This window comes from Sardina pilchardus, chromosome 22, assembly GCF_963854185.1.
Source record: "Sardina pilchardus chromosome 22, fSarPil1.1, whole genome shotgun sequence".
Classification (NCBI taxonomy): domain Eukaryota; kingdom Metazoa; phylum Chordata; class Actinopteri; order Clupeiformes; family Clupeidae; genus Sardina; species Sardina pilchardus.
The window spans coordinates 23,629,988-23,657,116 of record NC_085015.1 but is presented as its reverse complement, the minus strand read 5'-3'; the positions used below and the strand labels follow the sequence as shown (position 1 = coordinate 23,657,116).

At 41.7% G+C, this 27,129-nt stretch overlaps 4 protein-coding genes across 6 annotated transcripts in view; all 4 read left to right on the top strand.

Annotated features, from left to right (window-relative positions):
- The window catches only part of LOC134070286 (homeobox protein Hox-B3a-like), a 22,424-nt gene extending 3,654 nt beyond the window's left edge, over nucleotides 1-18,770 (top strand). Inside the window, exons 1-5 of one of the 3 annotated variants that reach the window (XM_062526590.1) lie at nucleotides 7,375-7,506; nucleotides 11,415-11,545; nucleotides 14,731-14,798; nucleotides 16,722-17,245; nucleotides 17,612-18,770. In XM_062526590.1, the coding sequence (XP_062382574.1) occupies nucleotides 16,816-17,245; nucleotides 17,612-18,345 (1,164 nt within the window). In that variant the 5' untranslated portion in view covers nucleotides 7,375-7,506; nucleotides 11,415-11,545; nucleotides 14,731-14,798; nucleotides 16,722-16,815 and the 3' untranslated portion in view covers nucleotides 18,346-18,770. Of the gene's footprint in view, nucleotides 1-7,374; nucleotides 7,507-11,414; nucleotides 11,546-14,560; nucleotides 14,605-14,730; nucleotides 14,799-16,721; nucleotides 17,246-17,611 lie in introns of those variants that run through there. The other 2 variants (XM_062526589.1, XM_062526591.1) reach the window with 2 other exon arrangements.
- On the top strand, nucleotides 587-1,650 carry hoxb6b (homeobox B6b). Its single transcript, XM_062525728.1, has 2 exons — nucleotides 587-1,004; nucleotides 1,391-1,650. The coding sequence occupies exons 1-2, from the start codon at nucleotides 587-589 to the stop codon at nucleotides 1,648-1,650; spliced, it is 678 nt and encodes a 225-aa protein (XP_062381712.1).
- hoxb5b (homeobox B5b) lies at nucleotides 3,191-5,329 on the top strand. The gene is made up of 2 exons (XM_062526592.1): nucleotides 3,191-3,776; nucleotides 4,336-5,329. The coding sequence occupies exons 1-2, from the start codon at nucleotides 3,191-3,193 to the stop codon at nucleotides 4,581-4,583; spliced, it is 834 nt and encodes a 277-aa protein (XP_062382576.1). The 3' UTR covers nucleotides 4,584-5,329.
- Nucleotides 18,771-20,294: 1,524 nt separating the features above from the next.
- hoxb1b (homeobox B1b) lies at nucleotides 20,295-21,790 on the top strand. Its single transcript, XM_062526165.1, has 2 exons — nucleotides 20,295-20,956; nucleotides 21,113-21,790. The coding sequence occupies exons 1-2, from the start codon at nucleotides 20,344-20,346 to the stop codon at nucleotides 21,451-21,453; spliced, it is 954 nt and encodes a 317-aa protein (XP_062382149.1). The 5' UTR covers nucleotides 20,295-20,343; the 3' UTR covers nucleotides 21,454-21,790.
- The last annotated feature ends 5,339 nt before the right edge of the window (nucleotides 21,791-27,129 follow it).

Here is a 27,129-nt window from a genome sequence, read left to right as displayed (position 1 = left end):
AGATAATATTTTGACATTTTAATGCGATGTTGACATTTTCTTGATCTCTTCATTCCCCCCCATGTTTATTCGTGTCAATCGTCATAACTGCATGAGTGAAATGCAACGAATATCTTCCAAAATATTGACTATCTTACTTTTTTCTCAATGTTAATAATAACATAAAGTCAAATATAACATGTGCACTTTTTGCCATTTTTTTCCTAGCCTACCATTATAAATATAAATATTTCTGGCCTCAACGAAACGGATAAGTGCGCTCTTGAAAAAAACTGTAAAATCAGGTGAATTATAAGCTGTGTACTCATTTAAAATGTGAAACGGAGGGAAAAGTCTTGTGCGCTCTGATATGCTCTGGGGATTTCAAGCCATGGAAAAAGAGACTCCCCCTGGGTGCTGTTGTGTTACCACAAACGCTCGCCATTGGTTAGCTACTGATCAGATGGTACAGTTGCTCTCGGTCCCACATTGGCACCTCGCCACCCCCCTTCGGCTAAAACCAAATCTCCGATAAAGTAATGGCAAAACCACTTGGACTATAAAACACAACAAATCATAACACTCGGACAATAGGCCTGGCTGTCCAATGAGTTCCTATTTTGTAAACTCAACTTTCCCTGTGTCTCTCCCCGGAGGACAGGAGTCCTTCTTGGGTCAGATACCGCTATATTCCTCCGGATATACCGACCCTTTAAGACACTATCCCAGCGGCACATACGGAGCTTCCAATGTTCAAGACAAGGTTTACCCATCCTCCTATTACCAGCAAGGTACGGGAGTTTACGGTCGGACTGCAACCGGCGCAACCGACTACACAAGTAGTTTTTACCGAGACGCTGAGCGCTCGTGTCCGCTCGGGGGGCTGGATGAGCACCCGCTTGTGTTAACCCAGGACCAGTGCAAGACCGACTGTTCGGAACAAAACACAGACAGATACCCAGGCGGTGATGACAAGTTGTGCACTCCAGTTTACCCCTGGATGCAACGAATGAACTCTTGTAACGGTAAGCGAAAACCATGTCCGTCTTCGAACCGCAGATTGTGTTTTTGAGCATGTTATGGTCGTAAACCGAACTAGTGGTTTAGCAAAATAACATCTCCAATGTTCAGGAATAATTACTTGGGATCTTCAGCTTATAATTGCCCACTATGGAAACTATTCTGATCAATGGTCTGAGCATCCTGAACATACCATTGGGGTATTTCTTAACATGCCAATTTTGTATTATTATTCTGAATATGTTAATATTTTTCGAATTTGTTCAATTGTTGATTATAGTCTATGTATGAAGCTTTGAACTGACATGTTAATGCATGATCATCGATACAGTCCATAAGGTTTGACCATATGTTTACATAAGGCGTATTATCTTTCTCCCGTTTTTGACAGGGCCCTCGGGTCACACTGGCCGCAGGGGTCGTCAGACGTACACGCGCTTTCAGACACTGGAGCTGGAGAAGGAGTTTCATTTCAATCGGTACCTAACCCGTCGACGCAGAATCGAGATCTCTCACGCTCTGTGCCTAACGGAACGGCAGATAAAAATATGGTTCCAGAATCGTAGGATGAAGTGGAAAAAGGAAAATAAAGTGATAAACTCCACAAAGCCTATCGAGGAGGAGGAGGATGGCGACACGAAGAAGGAGTAAAGATGAACTGATATTGGTCATTCTAAAAGAATGAATAATTCCATAATTTAATTTACAATGTGCGTGATGTGTCATAAGTAAAAAATCTTATTACCAGTTAAAGAAAAGCTAGGCCTGTCTATCCAAGAAATACGACAAAGGCTATCACGACAACAATTTCAATGATAGAACATTTGGCTTTATCGTAGAACTTGTCTTCTGGAATCCAGAGGTTCTCCTCTGCCTTGTTGAAACTACCTAAACTGCCAAGAGCTTATATTTTATTATTATGTTTTTTTGTGTTTGTAGTTTTGTCAATAGCATAGATATCTAAGGACAAAGTCACTAAATCAGCGTGCACATTTTGAACTTTGTCCATCTTTACCTAATAAATTATCTCACGCGCTCTTCGTGAGATGACATTTTGCACCTGTATTTGAAATGTTTTGTACAATAATTATTTATTATTTTGTCATGTGTCCGTGTAGCTACATGTAACTTCGAATTAGCGTGGTCTTTGTCAGCAGTCATTTTGCCAATAAAAAGATGTATTCATACCAAATAGTAACTTATTTTCCTTGTGTGTGATTGAAAACTGAAGAGAAACATGATCCAGGTATAAGAAGACGCTGTTATGACACAATTCAGATATAAACATGGACCTATGGTATGGCATTGATGTCGTCGATACCTATAGGGCATCAAAAGGAAGGCCTTTTGGTGTGGATTTTCATCTTCAGATATGGTCTGAGGCCAGTGTATTGTAATAGATGCTGTCACTATTTGGTACCAAGCCGTTTCTGGACATTCTAAAGAAACGACTTTAAAGTGATGCTCAGATAGCCTATCAGTGATCAAAAAGTAGGCAGCCTACTTACTGCATGTGTTTTCTTTTGCCTTTCGGTCTTATGGACCGGCTAACAAATAGTTTACAGTAAGACATCAGATTGTTGTCAATATTGATAATAATTGTGATTTAATATTGACTAGTCTGTTTGTTTTTCCAATATTAATGTTTGCAGCTATAAGCTGTTGGGGACAGGGAGTGGCTCTCATAGCCATACGGTTGGTTTAGACCTACAAAGATCAGTCACGTTTATATTTACGACTATATAATGTACTTAAAATCAGATCAGTGGTATAATCGTTTTAATAATAGCCTATTTTAATTTAATGGCGCACCGGAGCTGAGTAATAAAAACAACGCATAAAATCTGCAGGTATTTTCGAAGGGAAATGAACACTTCTTCCAGTAGGTGACGCTCTCCGCTAACATGGATCACGGCGCTCAGTGGGGAGGCTCCATTGAGTTGAACCTAACGATCATCATTTCGTCATCATTTGTAACCATAGAGCATGAATTACCTCTTGAAGTCATCAGAGAGAATTTACGACTGGTCAACAAAGGCACGTGATTCCTAAACGCACTCCCATATTTGGGCGCATACATGGCAAAAACGAAGTACAGTACATTGCTATAATTCATTATTACATCATAAATCGTACAGCACGGGGATTATAACGACCAAGATCTACAAATCAAGAGCTTAAAAATAACCAAATGAGTTCTTATTTTCTAAACTCGTTCGCAGGGCGCTATCCAAATGGCTCCGACTATCAGTTGCTAAATTATGGGACTAACGGCGCTATGAACGCTTCGTACAGGGACACCGCAACCATGCATTCAGGCTCCTTCGGTTATAACTACAATGGAATGGACCTAAGTGTAAATCGCTCAAACGGCAATGGGCACTTCGGGGCTGCTGGAGATAATTCCCGTAGTTTCCAGAACGCGGGCCCGGATACCCGGTACAGACCACCGAGCTGCTCGCTCGCTTCTCCAGATCCCCTGCCTTGTGCCAACAACGAGACCCTGGATCTGAAGGGATCCTCTACCCCGTCTGACCAGAGCACAGTCACAGGCAACAACCTAAAAAACAGCAGCAGTCTTACCAACAACAGTAGCACACAGTTTGCTGAAATAGAAGAGACCAGCGTGTCCTCCGAGCCCGAGGAAAGCGCACACGCTGCCAACACCACTCCACGGACGCAGAAACAAGAATCTATCGCCTCATCAACTACAACACCCAGCGATGGGCAAACGCCTCAAATATTCCCTTGGATGAGGAAACTGCACATTAGCCATGGTATATATCTCTCTAAACAATGATGCTTTGCTATTGATTTGTGTGTTAGTGTTTCTTAGTCGGTTATTGTTGCAAACGGTCCAGATTTATCGAAGGCGTCATAAATCACTGAAGGCAGTCTACTTGTGAACTCGATGTAAGAACATGAAATTCAGTTAAGAAACCGTGAAATGTGTGATCGCTTTTGTTTCTATATTTTATTGTTATTGCATGGGATGAAGGGAAAAGTAAAATAGTATAACTGAAGTAAGTAGCCTAGGTGACAGGCGTGAAAACAAAGAAGAATCTGTCATTTCGGGGGTTGGAGCAACGTAGAGACTAGAAGTAAGATCATGATGTTAAATTCCTAAGAATCCTAGTTATATTCAAACCTAATGCATGTTTTCAGTCGACTGGGCACTGTGTTGCCTCATACGGTGGGACAGTGCGTGTAGAAGGCGCATTCTTGGATCCGCTTTGTCCGTACAATACGGTCGAATAGCCATAACGTTATAATTCTTGCCGGTTTGTGTAGATGAATAACGCTCTCCTCACGTTGCTTATTGTCCTTGCCATGTAGATATGACTGGACCGGATGGAAAACGGGCCCGAACCGCGTACACCCGGTACCAGACCCTTGAGCTGGAGAAAGAGTTCCATTTCAATAGGTATCTAACCCGGAGGAGGAGGATAGAGATAGCCCACGCGCTGTGCCTCTCGGAGAGGCAAATTAAGATTTGGTTCCAGAATCGCAGGATGAAATGGAAGAAGGACAACAAACTGAAAAGCATGAGTCTTGCTACTGCCGGTAGCGCTTTCCAGAACTGACAGTCGTATTGTGGAGTTAAAATCCCCAATGATATTGCAGACTGCCCTGCACTCATCGGCATGTTGTGATCATTAGACGACATACAATTTCAATGTGGTCCTGATGATGCACACATAGTGTTGTCGTTAAGTATTCTCATCATAGCTCTTATGATTTAAAAATGAAGCCACAATAGCATAAATATTGTCATATATAGTGCAAATGTCATGTGCCAGGTTTATACTTTCGTGCAGTAAGCATGTCCTATGTGAGACCTTAATTGTGTGTAACGTATTCACAGTTTATCAGTTGTACAGTGTACAGTCTTACATCTCATACTACTTTGCCGCTAAAGAAATGAATGAAAATTAAGATAACTTCTATGAGCCGCCGCAAAGCTTACGTAGAAACTGCAGTATGATACAGTCTCGATGTTTCTGTGATGTTCAATGCTTATATGAGCATATCATTCATTTCCTCAGTCAGAAAACGCCGTATAGGTACAAGATATCTTCCCATCAAATACATTTGTGTAGTAAATATTTTGCAATGCAGTAATGACCTTGGCCAAATGTTTCCATTAAGGAATTAAATGTGTTTCAAAGGTTTATTGTGACCAATATGTTATTTGTAGGCCTATAGTGCGCAAAGTGAATGGTGAATGTTTTGTGATGACAAAAGTCATGTTTAAAAGTCTTTTTGGCGATAGGGTCTTTGTATTTGTATCTTAAGATTAGTTAAGCTAACTTAGTTTGGAAAAAAATAAAGTTTCTTTCAGTCACAAAATGTTTGAACTTTGATTCTTCTGCTCTTCAAAGCGCTCTAGACTGGCCACTGAAATTCACCCTACTCTCTGGCTACACTACAGAGTTGTAGAAACTGACTTTTTGGTGACCTTTGTTGTTATAGCCTAATTGTACATTTTCCATGGACTTATTTGCGCCAATTTATAGTCAAAAGACACATTAAAATGTGATCTAGGAGACCCTGTTTCCGTTTTGTGTTTGAGTGTGTAAATTGTTAATTTGACTGAATGTATGGATTTCTAATTCGTCTCAACTCATTATTGCCAAATTATATTGTAGGCTAGCCTACATATTGAAAAGTGTGTCAGAATGTTCACAACTTATACATTAGTGAAAATTCTTAACAACCATATTTGATAAAAACAAATGTTAAACCTGTGGACTTACCTCAAAATGATCATTGTAAAAGATGAGTACTTCTGTCTGTTTTTTTTCTGGCTATAATATTTCCTAGTCATATTTACACTGGCTAAACAACAAGGGTCGTTATGGTCTGTGGCTACATATTAGCCATCATAAATGTGTATGACATGCTTGTAACATTTACATGCCCGATGGATCAGGAATTCCTCCTGAAGTCCTCCATATACCCCTCAGTAGGTCTCCAAAGTCACGTGGGGTCCATAAAGTTAGTTTTATGGTTTTGGGGAGTTGACAATGTGCGACATAATTCACATTCTTGAATGTAAGCGACGGTTTAACTGCTTCGACGGGATTCTAAAAGGATGTAGACTGTGAACGTTTCAGTGTCCTTTTGGTCCCTTGTCTTGAGCAGTCGAGGAAGTAGGCTAAAGCTTGGATATACAGGCAGGTCTGTGCGACAGTTTAAGGTGCACACACTACAATATGGGAACTGACAACTCGAAGTAAGTTTGTGTACTTTTGTGTGGTTTGGTTTATCAGTTTGTTTATCTACTAGGCTATGTGATTTACCGAGGTGGCACTAGAGGATGCCAGGTAGCCTACACGTGTCCAGTGTTCCTTACTCGTATTCGCATGTACATGTAAGACTGCGACAGAAATGTGTGTACTAAAATACAGAAGTTAAGTGCAGGCCTTCATAGATTTAAATAACTGGCAACAGATTGCAATTAAATGGCACCTGCTATATTGCCTCGATGTCTGTGTTTGGTAATGGAATAGCCATGCACTTGTGATGGCCTGTGTTTTCTCTTCTGGTAATTGTTGTGCTTTTCGATCCAAAATGAATGACAAACCTGGAGGTGACCATTTCAGAATCAGTCGCACGCCTTTAGTGGAGGCGAGTATGATAACTCCTTTCAGCTACTTTGCAACTCGATATTAATTTTCTTTGGAGTGTAAGAAATTGGGTGGGGCATCATACAGGGTGTGCCTGGTGCATTTGTTGTCATTAAGCAATAGGCGGATACAACTCTCCCACTCTGTGAATACATAGCCATAGGCTACCAACTTTCAATCTGACCTTTTGACTTGTGTGTGTGTGTAGCATGTAGTAATGCTTCAGACGTCTAAAGCAAATATGAGTTATAATTGTACGTGTTTATGATAAAGAATATTGAAAATCTCAGTCTGCTAATGATGTCACCAGTAGCACCAAGTATTAAGCCAGGGTGGTCTCGTTCAATTGCTTACACTGAGCTTGCGTCATGGCTTGTTTAGTAAACAGATGCAAATGTGAGAACATTGATGGATAGAAGAAGTCCACTATACGATATATTGAACTATACATTGCGAATACTGTAAACCAGGTTCTAATTACCTATACGTTTTTACTATAAAGGAAAGAACAGTTCCGCCTCTAGTTTGTGTTTTGGAAGACCTAAATCAAGTCGTAACGCAAACAAACCCCAAATTACGCACATATAGCAAGAACGAGGTGGAAACACTTCTACAATTCATAACTATTAAAGTGCCATTTTACCAGTGGGCTATAATGTGTTTTGCATATTGATAGGGGTAATCTGTGCACGGAGCTCATCAATTATTCATAGGAGCGGGATCAACGCGAGGTCAGGAGACGGGTCCAGCGCACATGCCTGTTCAGCGTGGCCGTGGCACCTCGCAACACTGCACGCTTAACCGAGACCAGGGCGACCAAGTCATGAAGACCGTTGGGCTCAGCTTCTCTCTGATGTCTCACGCTAGATTTCGAATGGTTAGTACCTTAACTCGTGGCAACTGCTTTTCAGTGAATATTATTTATTGTTCCAGAAGTTATTCTATGGCTCAACAAGGAGGCCCGAAGCAGGAAGAGGATTAAAATGTAGGCTTAAACATAATAACTATCGGTGGTGTTAAATGCAGAAAAATAATCCTGTATTGAATTGAGTATTGAGTATAAAAGTTATACCGAATTATTTATGTTCTTTATTGACTTCTCCTGAAGCTTATGTAATGAGTATGACCAGTTAAACATTTGATTTACAATTTTAGTTATTTTATTATATCCTATATGTTAAATTGACAAAGTATTTTGGCTATGAGTTAAACCAACATTTATGGTGTTGGCATTTTTCTACATTCACATTTAAGTTCTCACTGTTTTTTGTGCTGTGTATTCAGAAATACATGGTTAGAAAGACATTTTCCCCTCAAGTTCACAAAAAACACAATTAATTCTAAAGTAGCGATGGATGGTTCAGACTGCTGCAAGAATGCACATGGTATGAGCGCAATTATTTTGGGCAATACACGTGCATTTAAGTACATTTCAGTACATTTCGTTGTCCTTGTAGTCGAACGCATAGGTAACCGGAGTAACTAAAGCATTTCCATCCAGTTTTGACAGCTCATCCAGTCAGGTCTAAAAGAATGATGCAACGCTATGCGTCGCCAGCAGAGCCCGCCTCAGACCAACTTCATTGTTGCAGTCTTTGCATTCTCTCTGCTCATTTGAGCTGTTTTAACTACTCATTTGCATTACATATTTGAGTAAATAAACAATTTTATATTTCACTAATATCATGGTTTTGCTGGAGAACTTAACCACGTTGTTATGTTTTATAATACATGTCATGGGGCGCATATATCTCGATTGCGCTTAACATGGGTGTTGGCATCTCCGAAGAGGTAACAAAAATGTTACATTTAAGCAGGAAGGGTAATGTACGAGTTGTCACATTTTGTGGAGACACAAGTGAAAAGATTTTTTTGTTTAAGTCAATATTTCACTCATAGTTCTTTTATGCAGTATTGTGACGGGCGCTGTCTCTCCTCTGGTGGGGTTCATTTGGAGGTCACGGAATTTAGATGCCATTGTGAAATTGTCGGCTGCTTGGCAAATGATGTCAAACAATAGGCCTACCATATCGGAAAAAGGTGAAATGGCAGAGAATTGAGAATTAATTGAGTTAATTTCGGGTTTGGAATCTATGTGTACAAAATGTATTATTTTACAAACTAAACTATATAAACTGCAATATATTCCCATGTTTAATGTTCACGTTTTTGTTGTGATTCCTTGGCTATCTTGCTTGCTCGGTCACCAACCGTCGAAAACAGTCACTAGGCTACATTTCAGAGGATGTTGAAAGGACATGCAAGGGGTGAATTAGAGGTCACATATAGCATTGACCACTCAGGAGTTAGGTCCATCTTCTCATCCGGCCAAGTGGCTTCAACAGGAGGCCCATAATATAATGCTCGGACATACCACACTTCCCAATCTGATGTGAATAACTAATGAAAATGAAGAGAGTTGCCGATAAACTCTTACCATGCGTGGCTTTTTCAATATAAGCTGGTGTAAATAAAAGTTCAGAGTTTATTCGATTGTATAGACACACCAGGGAGTGAATGCACGTCAAGCAAGTAATACATTACAGATGAAAATAGAGATAAGAAATAAAGCAATGAGCTTCCTGCGCATTGATGCTTATAATGAACTGCATGAGGGAAATGAAATCTCGCCAAAAGGGCTCAGTGCATGTGTAGTGTCAGAAATCTGCCATGTCAAACGGAGAAAATCAAGATTTGTTTAAAGGATGTTTTGAAAACAATGTTCATGGAGATATACATCATCTATGTATACCCTGTAGATCCGAATTTGTGTAAGCCATTACCCAATCGCAAATTCGTGTCTTGGGGAGTATGTAGTTGATACAAACGCGGCGTGGATGGAACAACGAAACCTTTTATGATGTGATATTTTGATGCCTTGAGATGAAGCCCAACAGTCTGCGAAAAATGGGAATAAACGTCAGGCTTCTTTGCATGGGACTGGCGTTAACAGCAGATATGCCTATCTGTTAGTGGTTACTAACAGTTGAGAAGGCCTACCTTGCACGACTTTGAAGCATTCATGTTTACTGTATAAATAGTGTCATGCAAGTGTCATCGTGCATGCATGCAACCGGTTTACTAATAATATTTCTAAGGTATTCACTCATTCGGAGCCGAGAGAGAGCACGCACAAAGCTAAGTGGGCAGGGATGGAAGGTGGCATGGGGTGAATGAGGGCAGGAGTAAATATGGGTAGTTAAAGTTATACTGCAATTGAAAACAGATTTATCCCGTTTAAAAGTGTCATAGATGAGTAGGGTGCCGTTATTTTTGCTTTGAATATTAACATAATCAAATGGAACTATAGTGCCACAGCAACACAAAGGCCTATACCCACAAAGGAGAAATTACAAGACACCATTGCAAACATGGAAGAAATGTTGCACGCACTTAGTTTTACATATTGATTCTAATTCATTCTAATGGCTACAAGCTATACGCAAGTCAATCATTACAAGACAGAAGAACAAACCCCTTTCCCTTTGCAGGAATAACGAATGCAAAAAGACACCATGCCACTGGCTCACTGTATTACTTACTCGGGACAGAGGCTTTAACTTTGTCACGCCCCAGAGAACCGCACAACATGCGTGTCTGGGGTGGGATGGATCATAGATGCAATAAGGAGTTTAACAACTGTCTATATACCTACCTCAGCTGTTTGAACCTTTTGAATTTAGAGTATATTATTTGAAGCTACTGTTATATGTTTTCAGATTGCGAAAAAAAAACCCGCATTGAGAACATCTGCAAATTGGCGATTGTGCATGGTTGAATTCAGTATGTGCACTCGGCAAGCAACAATTCACTTCCTGTCAGAGACACCTACCATGGTGTAGTTATTTTCGCTGAACAAGTCTTCATAGACCAAAGTTGTTTGTCGTGTTGTGATAGCTCTGAACTATTACATTATGAAATGTCTTTTTGTCACTACAACCAGTAAACTTTAGGTTAGACTTTGACATTTTCAATAGGCTATTCAAGCTGAGAGTAAAAAACCTTGTGGTCAGTGTGAACAGCCAAGTCTACTGTCTCCCTCTGCATTTTCTACCTCCTTTCCATCACTAAAGCTTTGGCTCACGTGTAAGTAAAACTGTAAGTTGTGAGTAACTTCGGCACCAAGTCCTGTCATCTGCAGAGTAACAAGCTATTTTGTGAAACTTATGTTGCTAAATGCTAAATGTTTCAAAAATGTAAAAAGTCCATACCAGAGAAAACATGACAAGCGTCGTTGCAGCTAGCCAGGCTATCACCTCGGCTCTGTTAGGCCGTATTTAAACACTTGGGAAGTAGTTTGAGGCTGAATGTGTTATGGCAATAGTAGCTCATTACACAAACACCCCTTTCTCCCCGAACCGATTCAACTTGTCCAATAGCCCTTGTAAATCACGCAGCCTTAGTGGCCACTGACTAATGAGTAAAGGAGAAGCGTGATCCTAATTATGATATGGTCACTTTTGCCCTTTCGCCTGTACTTTTCTCTCTTTCTCTATATTTATTTGTATTTTTTTTATCATTTTAAAAAAACATTTCGTGTTTAAATGCAGATAATTTATCGCCAGATTTACCAACCAAAATTTGACGGTAGGCCACATCTCAAAAGTTTTAACAGAGTTCAGTTTAAACTTCTATTGTTTGACTGCGTAGAACTATGGGGAGAATGGAAAGACCACATTACGCGGTCGATGTTTGAGGCAAGTTTCTAACAACAAGTAGGACACTGTGCAGAAAATCATTAATCACTCCGATTCATTAAAATTCTTCTGTTCTATTGTCATGCAGCAACAGATGTGGACGGATACTCTCTGAGGAACCAGGCAAGATAGGCTACTTCGTTTTTGCCTCCATATTTTTCAACCCATATTCCTGGATAACATGAATCACCCCAAAGAAGACGAATTGTCCGCACAAAGGTAATTCTTAAGTTATTATTTCATGAAGGCACTCGACTTTAAATTGAAGTGATAAAGGAGGTTTTGAAGTTGTCCTGGCAAGAGGAGCCTGGGTGCACGCACAGCCCACCCAATAGGCTACATTTCGCTTCCAAATGGGTATTCGTGGTTTGTATAGGTTATGGCTATCAAAACTAGTTTAACTACAAAAGTGAAGTGTCCGAGAGCTCATGGGCACTGTAGACATTTGTTAAACAACCACTTTAACATAGGTGGTGTGCAAGTCTATATCATTTTTTTAAGTAATTGTCACTAAAGCATTCTTGAATAAACATGTTTTGTATGGATAATCTTAAAGGCACAAGATGTTTGCTGGAATTTCCTGTTTAAAAAAAAAAAAAAAAAAAAAAATGTATTGCAAGTAGTTGACTATAGGCCTAGATGCAATTTTCTCCTTTAAGAATTCTAAAACATTTGGCAAGCTGTCAGTGTTTAACTCAGTATCCCATCCCTTTGTTGATATCCCATTTCTTTGTGTCATATCTGTTAAACGAAAATGGTGTGTAAACATAAGATATAGATCACATTTTAGTTTTTCCTGTTCATCTGAATGAACATCAAGCCAAAAATACATTGTATACATTAACTGTAGTTTAATGTCTACAGACCACTGCCGTTAGGGCCCTATTGGAGAGTAATGTGGCATCTCGCCCCCCTCCTGAAAAAGCGAGAGCCCTACCATCCCCGCGTGATCACGTGTTTCATTAAATAATTGATGCAGAGGTTGCAGAATGGATATGGGCTATTCGTTAGGAAATTCACCGAGACTCGGTTTTGCTGTCTCTGACGAGCTATTATGATCGTATCTTTCGGAGGCAAAAAAATCGAGGTAAAGTGCAGCAAAACGAACGAAAGGGACACGGGCAAGGTTGTATTAAACCTGCGGGAGAATCGGTGCGGACACCAGACAAACCACTGTAAGTAGCTTAGCCTATACCCTTCGCTGTGTAAATGAATTATCACTATCACTGTTAATGCAATAATTCATCCATTTTGCACTGTTGCCCGTAGGGCATGCTTGTATAAAACATTGAAAAAGGGAGTTCATCTACTACTTAACGGGCACTACTGTTTTCAGAAGTGGCGGTATATTGCGTTTAGTAGCTTGTCTTCGTGATTTATAGTGATATGTGAACTGGTGTCTGCAGCTATGTGAAGCTGCTGCCATTAGGTGTTTGTGAGGGAGGCATATTGTTTATGGCCGGAGGCGTGAGAAGTCACTTTTCAAGAAAATGATTTACAAGTGACGACAGCGTTCAGCACTACTTTTATGCTACTTTTGAAGTGTAGTTGTCAGCGACAACTTGCAACTAAAGTAGAGTTAAATTTATATTTTTAATTTGTATAGTCATTTCTATACGGGTAATTGTCAAGTGTTTTTCTCTTGTTGACGAACAGTTTGTTTTCATAGGCTCTGATTTATATTGCACATCAAGGCTGAACACATATGGTTTATCCTTTATGGTTCCCATAATCAATGACTTCGTTGTCTATCTTCAAACAGATTCAGTGACTTGACCAGATTATGACACTTTCTGTATTTGGGTTCAGAAACTAACTGGACACACAATGAGACTCACGGAGAGGCATTTATGCAAGAGCTGTCGTTTTAAAAATTATACTCATTTATATGGAGCGCATGAATTTGGCCGAATAGCCAACTGAAGAAAAACCGACATTGATCAACGAATTTTACTGAGGCCAGGCTATTTGTGCAAAACGGATTATGCGCAAAAATAGTCTGTGATGGGAAACGACACATTGGCTACTTTCTGATATCATAATGTAAACCTGATGATTATTATTTTAGCTGATAACCAGACCAAGTAGGCTATTTCTTGCAGCGCCATGTCAACCAACACTGACCGCTTAAACCTACTTCCATTCTTATTAAAAATTAACTTCTCTATCAATGGGGGAGGTAGAGCGTCTTAACATGCATGTTGATCTACATGAGAGATCAAAGCCCTGCAAACCAATTAAGCAATTGATTCAAAACAAGCAGGGAGCAGCGGCATCCTTTCATCTTCGTTTCTAATGATTGAAGTATAGGCCTATATCATGCACGGATACCCAAACGCATATGGACAAACACCTTACATCTGTGGTGTTGCATATAAGGCCTGTAGGCCCATTTCGAAAACAGGTTATGTAGCCCTGTCGTGGATGGATAGCTCTTCTATAAGTGAAATCTGATCGAGTTGTGCAGACCTTTGAAAATAAATAAATAAAATAAAAAATCCCGGATTTGCCCCCACGTCTGCGCTAAAATGATACCACAAATGCTAAGTTGTGACTTATCATTATGCTACATAAAGGGCATTTCCCTCTCCATTTAAACGTTCAGGGCCTGCTCCTCTGGAGTCACGTGATATTTTTCTCCATTTCGAAAGGTGAATTTTGAACACGTGACCGATTAATACATGTATGGGCAACGATATGACAATTACGCACAATGGGCTCTTGGATATGGAGGCCAGGCTTCTCTAGATTCGTGGCATGTTTAAAATATGCATAGCTTTTCTGTATCTCTGGGCTTGGCTCATACAGTCAATTCTAGTTGCATTGCAGCATCCTGATAGTGCTTGATTTTCGTCTGATTCACCGCGCAATTAGTATCGATTGCTTACGATGAGATTTTCAGTAGGCTACCGTCAGCCCTTTCACCGGTTACACTCCTCAGCTCTTCGAAATTGAGCTGACTTGTCCCTAGTCAAAGTGGTTTAGAAATGCTTCTCTTGCCAACGTCAAACCATGCTCGCTGTCCATTGGTTGTTCGACTTCCATTCGTTGTGGCAGAACATTGTGCTTTCTCATCTATTCATGGATGAACAAATCTGCTTGTGCACACATTTGTCAATAAACACTTGGACATTTAGGATTTAATGATATGGCCTTTCAGGTCGGAGACATTTTCTGCACGGACTTAATTGTTATGTCACATTACAGGACACGTAAATCATGGAGAGACAACACATTTTAGTTATGAACTTCTGCCGACCCAAAAGAGATTCACGCCTGTAAGATCAAATACCACAACACAAGATGAACTTTAAATTGCGTCCCATTTTTGTTTATCATGCTATTTAACATAATGGTCTCTGTCAGATTAATGAGTTTTGTTCTTCTGTCATTCCTGACTTTAGGTTCTTCATACCAAGGAGACTATTGGGTCCTCAGGTCTCCAAAGCTGATCTCACTGTCCATCCATTTGGTAAGTCAAATCGTGAGTGTCCACATGATGCAATATCTTGAGGGACAAATTAGTACGTGTTGAAAACTGAAAGAACAAAACTATTTGGCTTCTGCGCCAAACCTTCATTGACAGTGATGGATTGATGTTGAAATGGAAAAGCACTGTTCTAGGCGCCTTCTATTGGACAACGTTGTTCTCAATAACCAGCCCCCTTTTTCTTCTAGTAGACTGCAACTATGAAGAAGATTAAGATTAAAAAATAATCTCGCCTGTGGAAGTTAGTTGGTACACTAGAACATAGGCCAACCTTTAGAAAAGGGAATAGCCTATCAGCGAAAGCTGCGCTTGTTGACCACGAAGATCTGATTCAGGCTGCTAAGATGCTAACGTAGTGTCTGTGGCCACTGGCAGTAGAAGGATAGCTTACATGAATTCAGCTGCAAAGGGTTTACTTTCTTTTGCGAAATGCAAGTAATCTTTTCTTGGTGGGTCGCTGATATAAGATTGAAAAATAAGATAATAACCCTTGATGTTTTTCAACGAATGTATGCGAGTTGTCGCTCATCGATTGCTGGAAGCTTATGTGTAGAATTGCATACGGCATATGGGCATTCTTCAGTTTAAGCTCTAAGGTAAGTTTGACTAAAATAGGCTCTGTTTGTGAACGCTAGAATAGGCCTGTCGTGATTTATCACCGTATGACTGTAAGTTCAACGTGAATTCTCCAGGCTTCGGCTGTCGACCACACGTAGACTCATTATGCATATCGCATAGGCTATGTAAGTCATTTTCTCCCGCTGATGTGACTGCTTGACGCACACAATAACCTTTCTTTGCACAAGTACTGTGATATATTGTGTCTGGCTAAAATAGACTTCTATATAGGCTGCTATACTTTTTTATTTGCCTTCTACGATGATTAAGAAAATATGCATTGTTTGACGGTGCTTGTTACAAACTGTATTATTGTTTCAAGTCTTTGGGTGGACATTATATTTAAATGATTTATTCTTAATCTCGAATGCCTTTTTACAAAACACAATTGTCTGTCAAGAGTGGTATGGATTATGCTGTTCGTGATATTGGGACATTTCTTAAATGCAAAAATGTCAAGTCTAAATGCAGTTACATATTGTTTCATATCATTAATTTCTACCATTTAACATTGTCTTAGTCTTTATTTTTTTTAATTCCAAATCAAATAATGTTAATGTTAGTGGTATAACATTCGTTGGGGAATATCTTTTAAAAGACTCGTCCAATTATTCATTTGTTCTGCGTTCCCGACAGTGTTATGTCTTTGTCTGTCATGCATCAGTGCAAAGTTTTCTTTTAGAGATTTGTACAGCCTAATAAACCCTTTGGCTTTGTGCATTGCCTCTAGTGTTTCCTAAAATGATGAAAGCTGTTAACATTATTTTACACAAGATAAGCTTAACAGTTTCCAAAGTGATTATAGGCTAATAATCAAAATAGAAGGTTATCAGTAATTTTCGGTATAAAAACATGTCGAAATAACCTAATATTCCTGAATATTTCCATGAATATGGTCCTTTCTCATAATTATTTTATCAATTTGTACATATTAATAGAGGAAATATTCAACTTTGTGTGTATATGGACACTTCTCGAGTGTATGTGTTTTTTAAAAAAAAAAAATTTAAGCCGGGGAATATTAAAAAGAAGGAACCATTATTTACACATGTGTACTCTAAAAGCCATGTGTTATATCTAATTTACAAAATATTTAGAATGTGTACTACAAGTAGGCTATGGGAAGAAAATAACTGGGTCTGTTTGGCGTTAGCCGCTTAGAAGAGCACGTGGTTCCTGGTATGTGTCGTTGCATCTAGGAGCCCTCCATTCATGTCAGGAGGCTTTTCAGTGGCGAAGATGGATTTATGTCTGCTTTCTCATTCTGTGGTTCTCCTAACCTTTCAGGTCATCCTCCGAGAGGCCTTTGGAGCGGCACTGTCACGTGACTTCTGGTGCCGATGTGTCCTCAGAGAGTCTAGGCGCCCAGGCTCCTTAGCTGATGAAAACACCTCTGGAGATGCAGGAAACAGCACTAGCTGTCGACTCCTCGGGTTTTGACGCGTACCCACTTCAGGGATTTGGCTTCGATGGCGCGCCTCCTGGTTTCCAAGCCTCAGCGCAGTCGGAGAGAGCCGCTTGTTTGCAGCAGTGTTTTGATAACTGCACCCCATGCCAACACAGGGAGTCTGGTGCGCAGAATACGGGTTGCTTAAGCGCATGTCCACCAAATGGCCTTCCTCACAGCTCTGCCATTCCAACCCTCAGTTCAGACGGCTCCTTGATACAACCTGGGGCCCAAGAGGAAAGAAATACGACCTCGTCCTTCGTTCACAACAGCAAGTCCAGCAAACAAGTCTTTCCTTGGATGAAGGACTCAAGGCAGAATTCTAAAGTAAAGCGCAGCCCCCCAAGCGCGCATACAGTTAACGGTGCGTGTAGTCATGTGACTCATGATTTATTGCAGTTAATGATCGTAAGCACATTAGAGAAGCAGTGGTATGAGTTTATATACATACTCATTATAACGTAATGATATCAGATATCAGTTCTATTCGTTTTGGTTTTTATTAATAGGCCTGAAATATGGTTGGGTTTTGGACAACCTACCATTACAGGTGTTTCCTCTGGTGAATTAAGGCTCCTTCAGTTTTCAAACAGTTTGGCCCCAGACAAATGCCTATCGACAGACAGGCCCTCAACAAGAGGCCTTTATTAAACGTTATTTATATATACACTTTCAATCTAGGCCTGTTATTAGTATTAATAAGTGCTCTGGTGTTTTGTTTCTTGTTTAGAGGAAAGTGGCAACGGAGGGAAAAGCCCTGCGACTCCATCTGCTTCAAAAAGGGCTCGAACCGCCTACACGAGCGCCCAACTCGTGGAGCTGGAGAAGGAGTTCCACTTCAATCGTTACCTGTGCCGCCCACGGCGAGTCGAGATGGCGAACCTACTCAACGTTAGCGAGAGGCAGATTAAAATCTGGTTTCAGAACCGAAGGATGAAGTATAAAAAAGACGAAAAGTTTAAGGGGATATCAGTGACGTCCTCCCCGGAGTCGTCTCCCAGTGGAAGTCCCACTCTGTGTTTGCGAACAGGCTTTATTAATTCTATGTCCTCAGCTGGTCAGAGTGATGATATGTTTCTGGCATCGTTGAACATGTCTCAGTGCGGTGGGTATGGTATGCAGCACTCCACATTCTCGAATACCCCAAAGTCTTGCCCCTCCTCACAAAAATACTTCAATTCGACTTATGACCATCACGACGCATCGAATCGCAGTTATCTCGCACCCAGCGTTCATGGAAGCCCAGGGTTTGTGGGAGAGAGCTATGAAAGTCCAGCATCTGTCTACAGACTCAATCACTTATCACAGATTGAGTGTCATGACCTCGATAGCTCCGTGCAAGTGCCAGCGAGCCCACAATATGAACTGTGTGAATCAGATGTGCCCTACATTCAGCAAACACAGTACTCGCCTACACATTCTCAGGACAGACTTGTTCAAGCTGATAGGTTAACACATTTGTAATCATATTTTGCACATTACATCTTTCATGTTTTCACAATAACAATGGACAGTTGACACTATCAGCGGTCTCTACAGGGGTTAGAAAAAAGAGAAGCATGCGCCGGTTGACCAATAGGCTACTGATAATTCTGAATGGACAATAAGCTACATTTATATTATTAACTGAATTTTGATATTGTTGTCACGTGAGTTTGCAGTAATTTAAACGTATTTAAGTGTTTATTTATTTATGTTAATTGCACTTGAATTTAAATTGTATTTATGACAGTTAGAAAGTCGAGTTTCGATGTTGGCTTGTCTACACAAATATTCTGAACAGTTTTTGTTTGTGTAGAATTAGAGAATTATTGTTGTCTGCAAGCAATGGAGGAATGTGTGTTTTCAAATAGATTCTTGAATAAAGTCGTCTGTTTTTGTCAAATCGACGTGTCGTTGTTGTAGGCATATTATTTATTAGTGACATCATTATTCATATGTTATTAAACATTTCTCAAATATCCAGAGAAATAAGGCACCGTAAAAGTTATCGCGAATTTAGCCATGTTCTCTATCGAGGTTAGTTTATTTTCTAGGATGAAAAGCGATAGGCCTAATGGTTCATGAAGAGGCCCTTTTGTTCAGGCCAGGCGGAGTTTCTCAAGAACCAGATGTCACTTGGCTTTTAAAGATTAGATGGATCACTGCCATTATTTTGCCATTTCTGTCTTCAAACCTATGTAGGCTAGAGTTTGTTTTCGAACTAACAAGTAATTTTTACATTTCCTTGGACATTTAGCCTCATTGGATTTCTCTTTTTTTGCTGTAAAGCAAAAGAGCATAATATATTTAATGTGCAGGTCTGTTGATGTAAGGCCAGCATCATTATTTAGGCCTACTCTAAACTGAGTATGATCATGTAGGCCTAATTGCCAGTTAGTCTACATCTTATTGAATTACTAAAATGTGGGAGTTATAGACTAGACAACACTAAATATTCGATTTATGGGCTATAGCCTACCTGAATGTGAAACATGCATTTAAAACCTGTACTCTGCTATTGCTCAATTAGAGCCTACATGTTGTCATGTCACTCAAGATCTGTTCCTGAGTGTTTTGATTTTCCTTTCATTGTATTTAGATTATCAGTAGGCCCTGTATCTATTTTGAAGGCAGAGCAAACGGTAGTCTACAGATACGAAACCGCTATCATGTCAATGATTAACTAACACGGGGGAAAAACCCGAATAGCATTGTTTACTGTAATTAAGCTTAGACCAGTTAAAGTGCGTCAAATGCTAAATAAATAAATTATATAACCTACCCAACCTCGTTGTAGCAACATTGGTTGTAATCGTAGACATTGTGAGCTTTTATGCATTCTTGGTCAACATTTTGCATAAAAGATTTCCACAGTAGATAATTGGCCAAACAAATGATATAAAGATTTCCCAAGAAGCCCATATACAGCCAATCATGATAAAACTTGCAGCTGAACTTTACTGCTAAACGAGAATGTCCATGATGGCTCATTCAAAAACTTCCACACCTTGTAAATCAGGTCATTGTTCTCTTTACACTTTTCTGTTGTCATTCATGCCCCTCCTCAAACTTTTGCAGTTTACCTGTAGGCCTAAACTCTGTGTTTGAAATGTGAATGAATGGGTATTTCGGTTTTAGTGGTGGTTGTATCTCTATTGCCCTAATGATTATTATCATTAACCTCACCAACGTTATAATTATTTGACACATACTTGTATATCAGATTGATGGACGTTTGTGACAGAAGTGTTTTCTCATGCAAATAGAATGGGTTTGATAGACGACTGCAACGCCCAGACAAACTTCTGTAGGTCTCCTCCTATTGGTGCTCGGTGGGTCACATGACATGTCACTAAGGTGATATGAGCTTGGTAGGAACTTTTTCAGCTTTGACATACGGCCCAGAGGTTGTAGGGCACGCGGAACAACCATTAACGAGGACAGATCCATTGCCATCAATTCTGCCTGAACAACACGAGAATGAACTCCTACCTTGATTACTCGATTTACAACCGCGGGACGAACGCCTTCGGTTCCAGGGTTGGATGCCACCCAATGGACCAGGGATGCATGCCCTCTCTATCTCCAGGCTCTTGTGCAACCAGTGATAGTTACAGTGCCGAGGGACGGCTCGCCTTAGGTGCGAATTCTGCCTCGGCGTTACATCAGCACCAAGGCACGACCTTCGCACATCACCAGCACACGCCGCACCACGTGAACCTGGGTCTTCAAGTGGTTTCGAGTGGGAACCCTACTTACAGCGCACAGGTTTGCCCGAACGTAGACTACGGACACCATCAATACGTTTTGGGTCAGGAGCAGGAACTGATGTTCTCCACATCTGAATTCTCCGTTCCAAACATGGGAGCAAATGTAGGTTCTTACGCACAGGGCGCCCCTGGGCCAATGCCTAGCAGTCAATATCAGACAACTCGGTGTGGAGAGCAGGACCCATCGCAAGGATATAACAACATTTACTCCAAATATTCACCTACCCAAAACAATGACAGTAACTTGAATTGTAACTCAGATCAAACTCAGTTCGGGAAAACTTTCGATTGGATGAAAGTTAAGAGAAACCCTCCAAAAACAGGTAGAGTATAACTTGTTTTATAATTCAAAACAACTGCTTTGGTTTCTTGTAATATTGCTAGAAAGCGCCACTTCACATTGCCACACTGCTTACTTCAACCATGATAGGCTGTTCATTTGAGTTTGTCTTGTGTTGATCTTTATGTGTCTCTCACAGTTAAAGTCACTGACTACGGAATCCATGGACAACAGAACATCATCCGAACCAATTTTACTACAAAGCAACTGACCGAGCTGGAGAAGGAATTTCACTTCAACAAGTACCTGACGAGGGCCCGCAGAGTGGAGGTAGCTGCCTCTTTGGATCTCAACGAAACACAGGTCAAAATCTGGTTCCAGAATAGAAGGATGAAGCAGAAAAAGCGTGAGAAAGAAAGCAGGCCCTCTGTCGCCCTTGTGAAAAGAGGCTCTGCCAGCGACACGGGAAACAACACGGATAACTCAGCCACTTCGTCCCCAAGTGGGTCACCAAGCTCGGACACATCACTTCTAAGTTGATTTATGCAAGTAACGTTAGAGCATATGGACATTTAAATTAACTTCATAGAAGTAAAGCCTTCTGACTTGACTTTTACCTTTGGCCCTATTGGAGAGGAACGGGTTTTAAGTGCACATTTGTGAGATGCACTTTGGTGCCTAACGTTGTGGAAATGAGGCTCCCATTGATGCTAAATACAAATTGCACATTATGTTTACCATGTAACATTGTGCTGTTTACTTGGTTGTGGACTCTACATTGTTACACTATTTGAGGTAGCTTGTTACTGGTCGAGATGTATGCAATGCTCAGTGAGAAAGTTTGCACTACATGCTGTATTAAGAGAGAGAGAGAGAGAGAGAGAGAGAGAGAGAGTGTGTGTGTGTGTGTGTGTGCACAGATGTGTGTTTGAGAATGAGATGGAGAGTGTGGGAGAGTCTGTGTAATCATACACATGTTCAAGTGGCCAAACTCAAAATGAATTTTATATAAAGAAAAGACTTGTAAATAAATTGTATTATTTTTAAGACCCATGCAGAGTTGTCTTACATTCTTTCACTCTATACCTACAAAGGCATTTGATTGACTCAATTTTCATTCATACTAGTGAGAGGAGGGGTCAATCCCATTGTTATGGGACAGTTGTGCATAGAATTGTACCTTAATTTGAATCTCCTGGGCCACTCTGGATGGAGTGACATGTGGAATGTTGCACGGCACACTGGGTGGCTTCCTCTGACCCTTTCACCTTTGAGAGCCTCCAGGCTTTCTAAACATGTAAACACACCCATGACAGCAGAGTCTCACACCACCTGACTAGATTTACTGCTCTCTGCCTCTTCTACAGAGAGCCCAAACCTATGGATGATGAGGTTAATTCATGCTATGCAGTTTCATCAGTCATAATGCATTTGTTGGCAGTACTTTGATATACTTTGAAAAGTATGTTTTAAAAAAAAGTGTTATTTTTATTGATATCCTCATCGCACCCATTACTGGCCTCTTAAAACACTTTTCCAATTAACATTTTTGATTGACTAATCAGTGTAGTACTTTTATAGATCATTTATGTGAAACTTAAGACTCGTAAAAAAAGAACCTCAGGGTTTAAAAACACCCGCAACGACTGGAGCCGATGAAACTGAAATGAATAAACAAAGAAATAAAAAGAGGAGTTCACCCGAAACATCTAAACACATCATTAGTTTTCCTCTGTTGGTGTCTTGTTGTGGCTTTAAAAAGTTTGCAGGGGCTTGACAACCCAGTTTCAGCCCCCCTCCTCTCCGCTCCCTGCCCCTGCTCCTCTGATGGACTGCTTCAATATTTACCCAGGGTGTTGGGTTTGCTCACTTCTTGCCCCAACAGCCCCTGCACCGTCAGCGCCCTCTCTGCCGGCCAGGTTCACCCAGAGTTCAGTCCCAAATTAATTCTAAAAAGCATTAGATCGCTCTGCCTGAGGGGGATTCAATGAGACAGAGGTCAGATCCAGCTCCCGTACTCCTGTTTTGAAAATACATTAGCTCCCAATTTAAATGATTCAAGAAACAAATGCAAATCATATTATAAGGAAATTAATTGGGCATTTACTCCCTGACCATTGAGAGTCCTTAAAACACATATATTTGTAATCTAGAGATTCTATAAAAATCTTTTCTGGCATCAGTATTGTTAACTCGTGAATGTTTGAGGGAACCCGATTTTTCTGCAAACCGTTCGTATCAACATAGAATATTTAGAGTAACTATGAGAGGTGGGGTTGCAGAGGACAATATCACACCACTGGGGGTTAACAGAGAAACAAGACAGCGCAGAAAGCATGCACCACCACAGTCTATGGACTCTGCTCATATACAATTTCAAGCCCTCTCTCTGCTGCAGCCATATGGCATCCAACTCTGCTATTAGGTGCCAGGGAGCACTGGCATAGATGCAGACTGTGAAGGTTTCGTTCCCCGGGTGCGATGCCTGTCCTTTTGGAGGGGACGAGGTGGACGGAGCCCCCATGGAGCCCCTGGTGAGGAGGTGTCGGGGGGCCGGGGACAGAGGCCCTGCTCCATGGAGAGAGAGAGGGAGAGAGGGAGAGAGGGAGAGACAGATGTTCCGGCCGGGAGAGGAGCACAAGGCATTTCACCGCCCTGTCAGCATGTCGCGAAACCTCACACTGGAGAATGCAAAGCAAGCAGTGGACAGGCAAGGGAGGGAGGGAGAAGGAGAGGGATGGACACAAACCAGGTGGGTCTGATGAAAAAAGACACTGACCAAGAGAAACAGACTTCGGATTACAGGCAAAAATAAAGATGTTTAGGACCCACATCCCACAACTTAAGTTTGCATGCAAATATATTTTAGACACGACAGACGACACTCAGGATAAATTTTCCAATGTAATGTGGTAAAACTGATCTTTATTCACTGTGTATGAACAGTATTATTTTTGAGACGGTTTCTGCTCATGAACTACTTGATCCACAATTTCACGCAATCAAATTGATTTCCTGGTTGACACCGAAACAGTAGCAGATGACGTGGAAAAATACAGTTCCTTGTCCTCTCATTTCACAAAATTGATCTCAAATCCTCTCCCATAGCCCACTTGAAGTCATCCCCTCAGGGGTGGATATCTGAATGCCTCTGGTCTCAGATCTATTTCATGGCTGCCTATCCTGACCAGGTGAGTGGTGATGTGACCCTCTACATGTCTTTGTTCTATCTCCGCACCATTTCTGGTAGTACAGGTACTAGAACATTCCAGAAAACGAGAGGAAGAGCACACCTCAAACCAGATCAGTAGGATTTAACATTGAAAGGCTTGCTATGATGTGCGTGTGAAAAGAAACATGTCTAAAGCCTCCACAAACAGGGCCCTTCTCCTTTGTTGTAATCCACCATCTTGAATCCAGCCTCCAGCCCTGCGCTCCCGTAGGCCAGCTGAAGGAAGTGCTCTGCTCCCCATGCTGGGCAGAGTTGTTGCAAGGTCTTTTACAAATCAAATGCCTGGCTTGACTTCCTGGGTCTTGTTCAAGTCCCTCTGAAGCATGTCACTCGGCAGGGGGGACAGGGACTTAAAGGGACCAAAGGGGCATTGTATACACTATTCATAGACTGAGAGGTGGGGGTATGGTGACCTGCCATTCACCTCCTGTTACCCACACACCCACCCACACACACACACACACACACACACACACACACACACACACACAGAGAGAGCAGTGGATTGCAGATGTAAGATTCACACTCATGGAGCCCACATCATGATGATAGTATCTGAGGCCCATCTCCTTTGCAGTGCATCGGTCCCCTCTGGCTTGCATCCACACAATGTACGCCAGCCCATCCCCCCCTTGCCTCCCCACCCCCCCCCCCCTTTCTCCTTCCCAAGTCTGCACTCAAGCACATCCCTGCTGCCGCCTGCACTCGCCATCAGTCTGCTCCCCTATTAGTCGGGTAAGTGAGAGGGACAAGTGATTGGGCTGGAGTTTACATCTTAATGCGATCCCTGGGATTGCATCCAAGACCCCTCTCGCGCCTGCACGGGCCGTTGGCAGTTGCCAGCCAAAAACCCCTCAGACAGATATTGGCCCTGGCGTTCATGAAAAAAAATGAGGATCTCCATTCCCGTGTCAGGATGAAGAGGAGAGAGAGAGAGAGAGAGAGAGAGAAGAGGAGAAGGGGAGAGAGAGAGAGAGAGAGGGGATCTTGCTAACGGGGAAAGATCGAGGAGGCGGCTACTCCCAGGTCACCGCAGTGAGGTGTCGGAGCCGGCGTCGGATTGACACCGCCGCTCGTTGGCGCGGCTCCTTTTTGTGTGCATAATTTATACGCGCCGGTGTTCCACGCAGCGCCCGGTCCACAGGGGAGCCGCTGACGGACACCGCTCCATCAGCTCACCCTCCTCGCCACGTGCCCCCGGCGCAGCCAATTGTGCGTCTCCAAGGGTGACAAATGAAAGGTGACAGTTCATTTTGCCGGTGACACTGTGTCGGTCTCGCTGGCTAGCTCCCAAGTCTGTCTCTCTCTCTCTCTCTCTCTCCCTCTCTCTACACACACACACACACACACACACACACACAGCGAAGGCTGAGTGTCAGTGGAGACAGCTTCAGTTCCAGTCTCCCCTCCCCCCCTCTGCTCTGCTGCTCGGAGATCTGTTCTCCCTCTACCCCCCCCCCACCCCAACCCCACCCCCTTTCTCCTCGTGTTTTATATTCCAATCAGCAGGACAAGCCCAGGCGATGGTGTGCGGAATCGCTGGCAGTTACACAGTCCCGGTGACATCCCACACTCCCTCTGATCATTAGGGCTGCCGTATGCTCCACTCCCCCAAACCCTCTCTCTGCTTCTCTCTCTCTGCTTCTCTCTCTCTCTCTCTCTCTCTCTGCCTTTGTCTCTCCCCAGCTCCAGCATCCAATCTGTCTCTTCCTCTGTCTCTTTTTTTTTGCTAATCATTTTCTGTGTCCAAGGTTCCTTTTTTAATTTGTGCTCTCTTCTGCATTTGCCCCCCTGCCTCTCTCTCTCTCTCACTTCTTCTTTCATCTCACCTTTGCTCATGTGTTGTCTGTTTTCTCGGTCACGCTCACGTACCGCGTTTACGACCAGGTTCAGATGTGCCCCCGCCATCGGAGGAACAAGAAGAATGGTGTATTGATGGAGAGCTGTCTGTTTCATGCAGGAGGAACAGTGGAAAGTCTGTGGGAGAGGGTGGGAAAAAAAATGAACCTATCACCATGGCAACATGTCTCTCATAAGGGACTGATACTACTGCATGTAGCCTACATATTTTTTTCCCCAATGAAATATTATTTAGTATTTTCAACATCTCCTGGATGTTAGAGTAAATACAATGACAAAGATTTAAACACAACCAGAAACAGTTAAAACAGCACAATATAATTATATTTTTTATCTTAAAATAATGACTTCACACACTGATGATATACGGATTATAACAGGCAGAACTGCATGTCAATACCGATGCACACCTGGAACACCTGGCATTGTACTGTGTAGCTTTGTTGGTGTGGACTGAACTTGGACCCTTTTCATTAGTTCTCGACATATAAGGCACCCCTTAACGCTAAATTGGTGCCTGATTTTTGATTAAAAGTGGGATTTCTACATGGTGTAAGAGACAACAAAAGATCTCCCCTTTGAGCGATTTTAAAGTAATTGCTTCCTCTCTATTTTGGGCTCTCAGTGGACATATCAGAGGAGAACCTGTTTGTCAGCTCCAAGTTATTTCAGATCTATTCTTCAGGACACCCCCAACCCGTTTGTGGTTTGGGCGAGGGCACACATTTATGTCTCAGGAAATCCCTAGAACAAACGATCATGCTTTTTTCACCCTTAGGAAACTCAAACATTCACCACAAAGGCCCCTAAAGCACAGGCTCACATATCTTGTTGGTGTTGCTAGCGAATTGTTTCTGAAGTGCTTAAGCTGGAGGAAAATTAGAAACAAATAGTGGGCTCAAGGTTCAAAAGGTCAGCCCTGACAAGTGAGTGTGGCTCAGAATGAACCAGGGGCTTTTCCTGTGTGTGTGTGTGTGTGTGTGTGTGTGTGTGTGTGTGTGTGTGTGTGTGTGTGTGTGTGTACGTGTGTACTAATGTGATTCAATAGGCGTCAAAAATCAATCGAAATCAAAATCAATCAAAAGTTTATCTGCTAGAGCTTCCCCTTTTACATGGCAGTACCG

Coding starts and splice junctions, on each gene's coding strand:
- hoxb6b (XM_062525728.1), top strand. CDS start 587: ATGAGTTCCTATTTTGTAAACTCAACTTTCCCTGTGTCTCTCCCCGGA. Junction 1,005..1,390: donor ACGAATGAACTCTTGTAACG/GTAAGCGAAAAC, acceptor CGTTTTTGACAG/GGCCCTCGGGTCACACTGGC.
- hoxb5b (XM_062526592.1), top strand. CDS start 3,191: ATGAGTTCTTATTTTCTAAACTCGTTCGCAGGGCGCTATCCAAATGGC. Junction 3,777..4,335: donor GAAACTGCACATTAGCCATG/GTATATATCTCT, acceptor CTTGCCATGTAG/ATATGACTGGACCGGATGGA.
- hoxb1b (XM_062526165.1), top strand. CDS start 20,344: ATGAACTCCTACCTTGATTACTCGATTTACAACCGCGGGACGAACGCC. Junction 20,957..21,112: donor GAGAAACCCTCCAAAAACAG/GTAGAGTATAAC, acceptor TGTCTCTCACAG/TTAAAGTCACTGACTACGGA.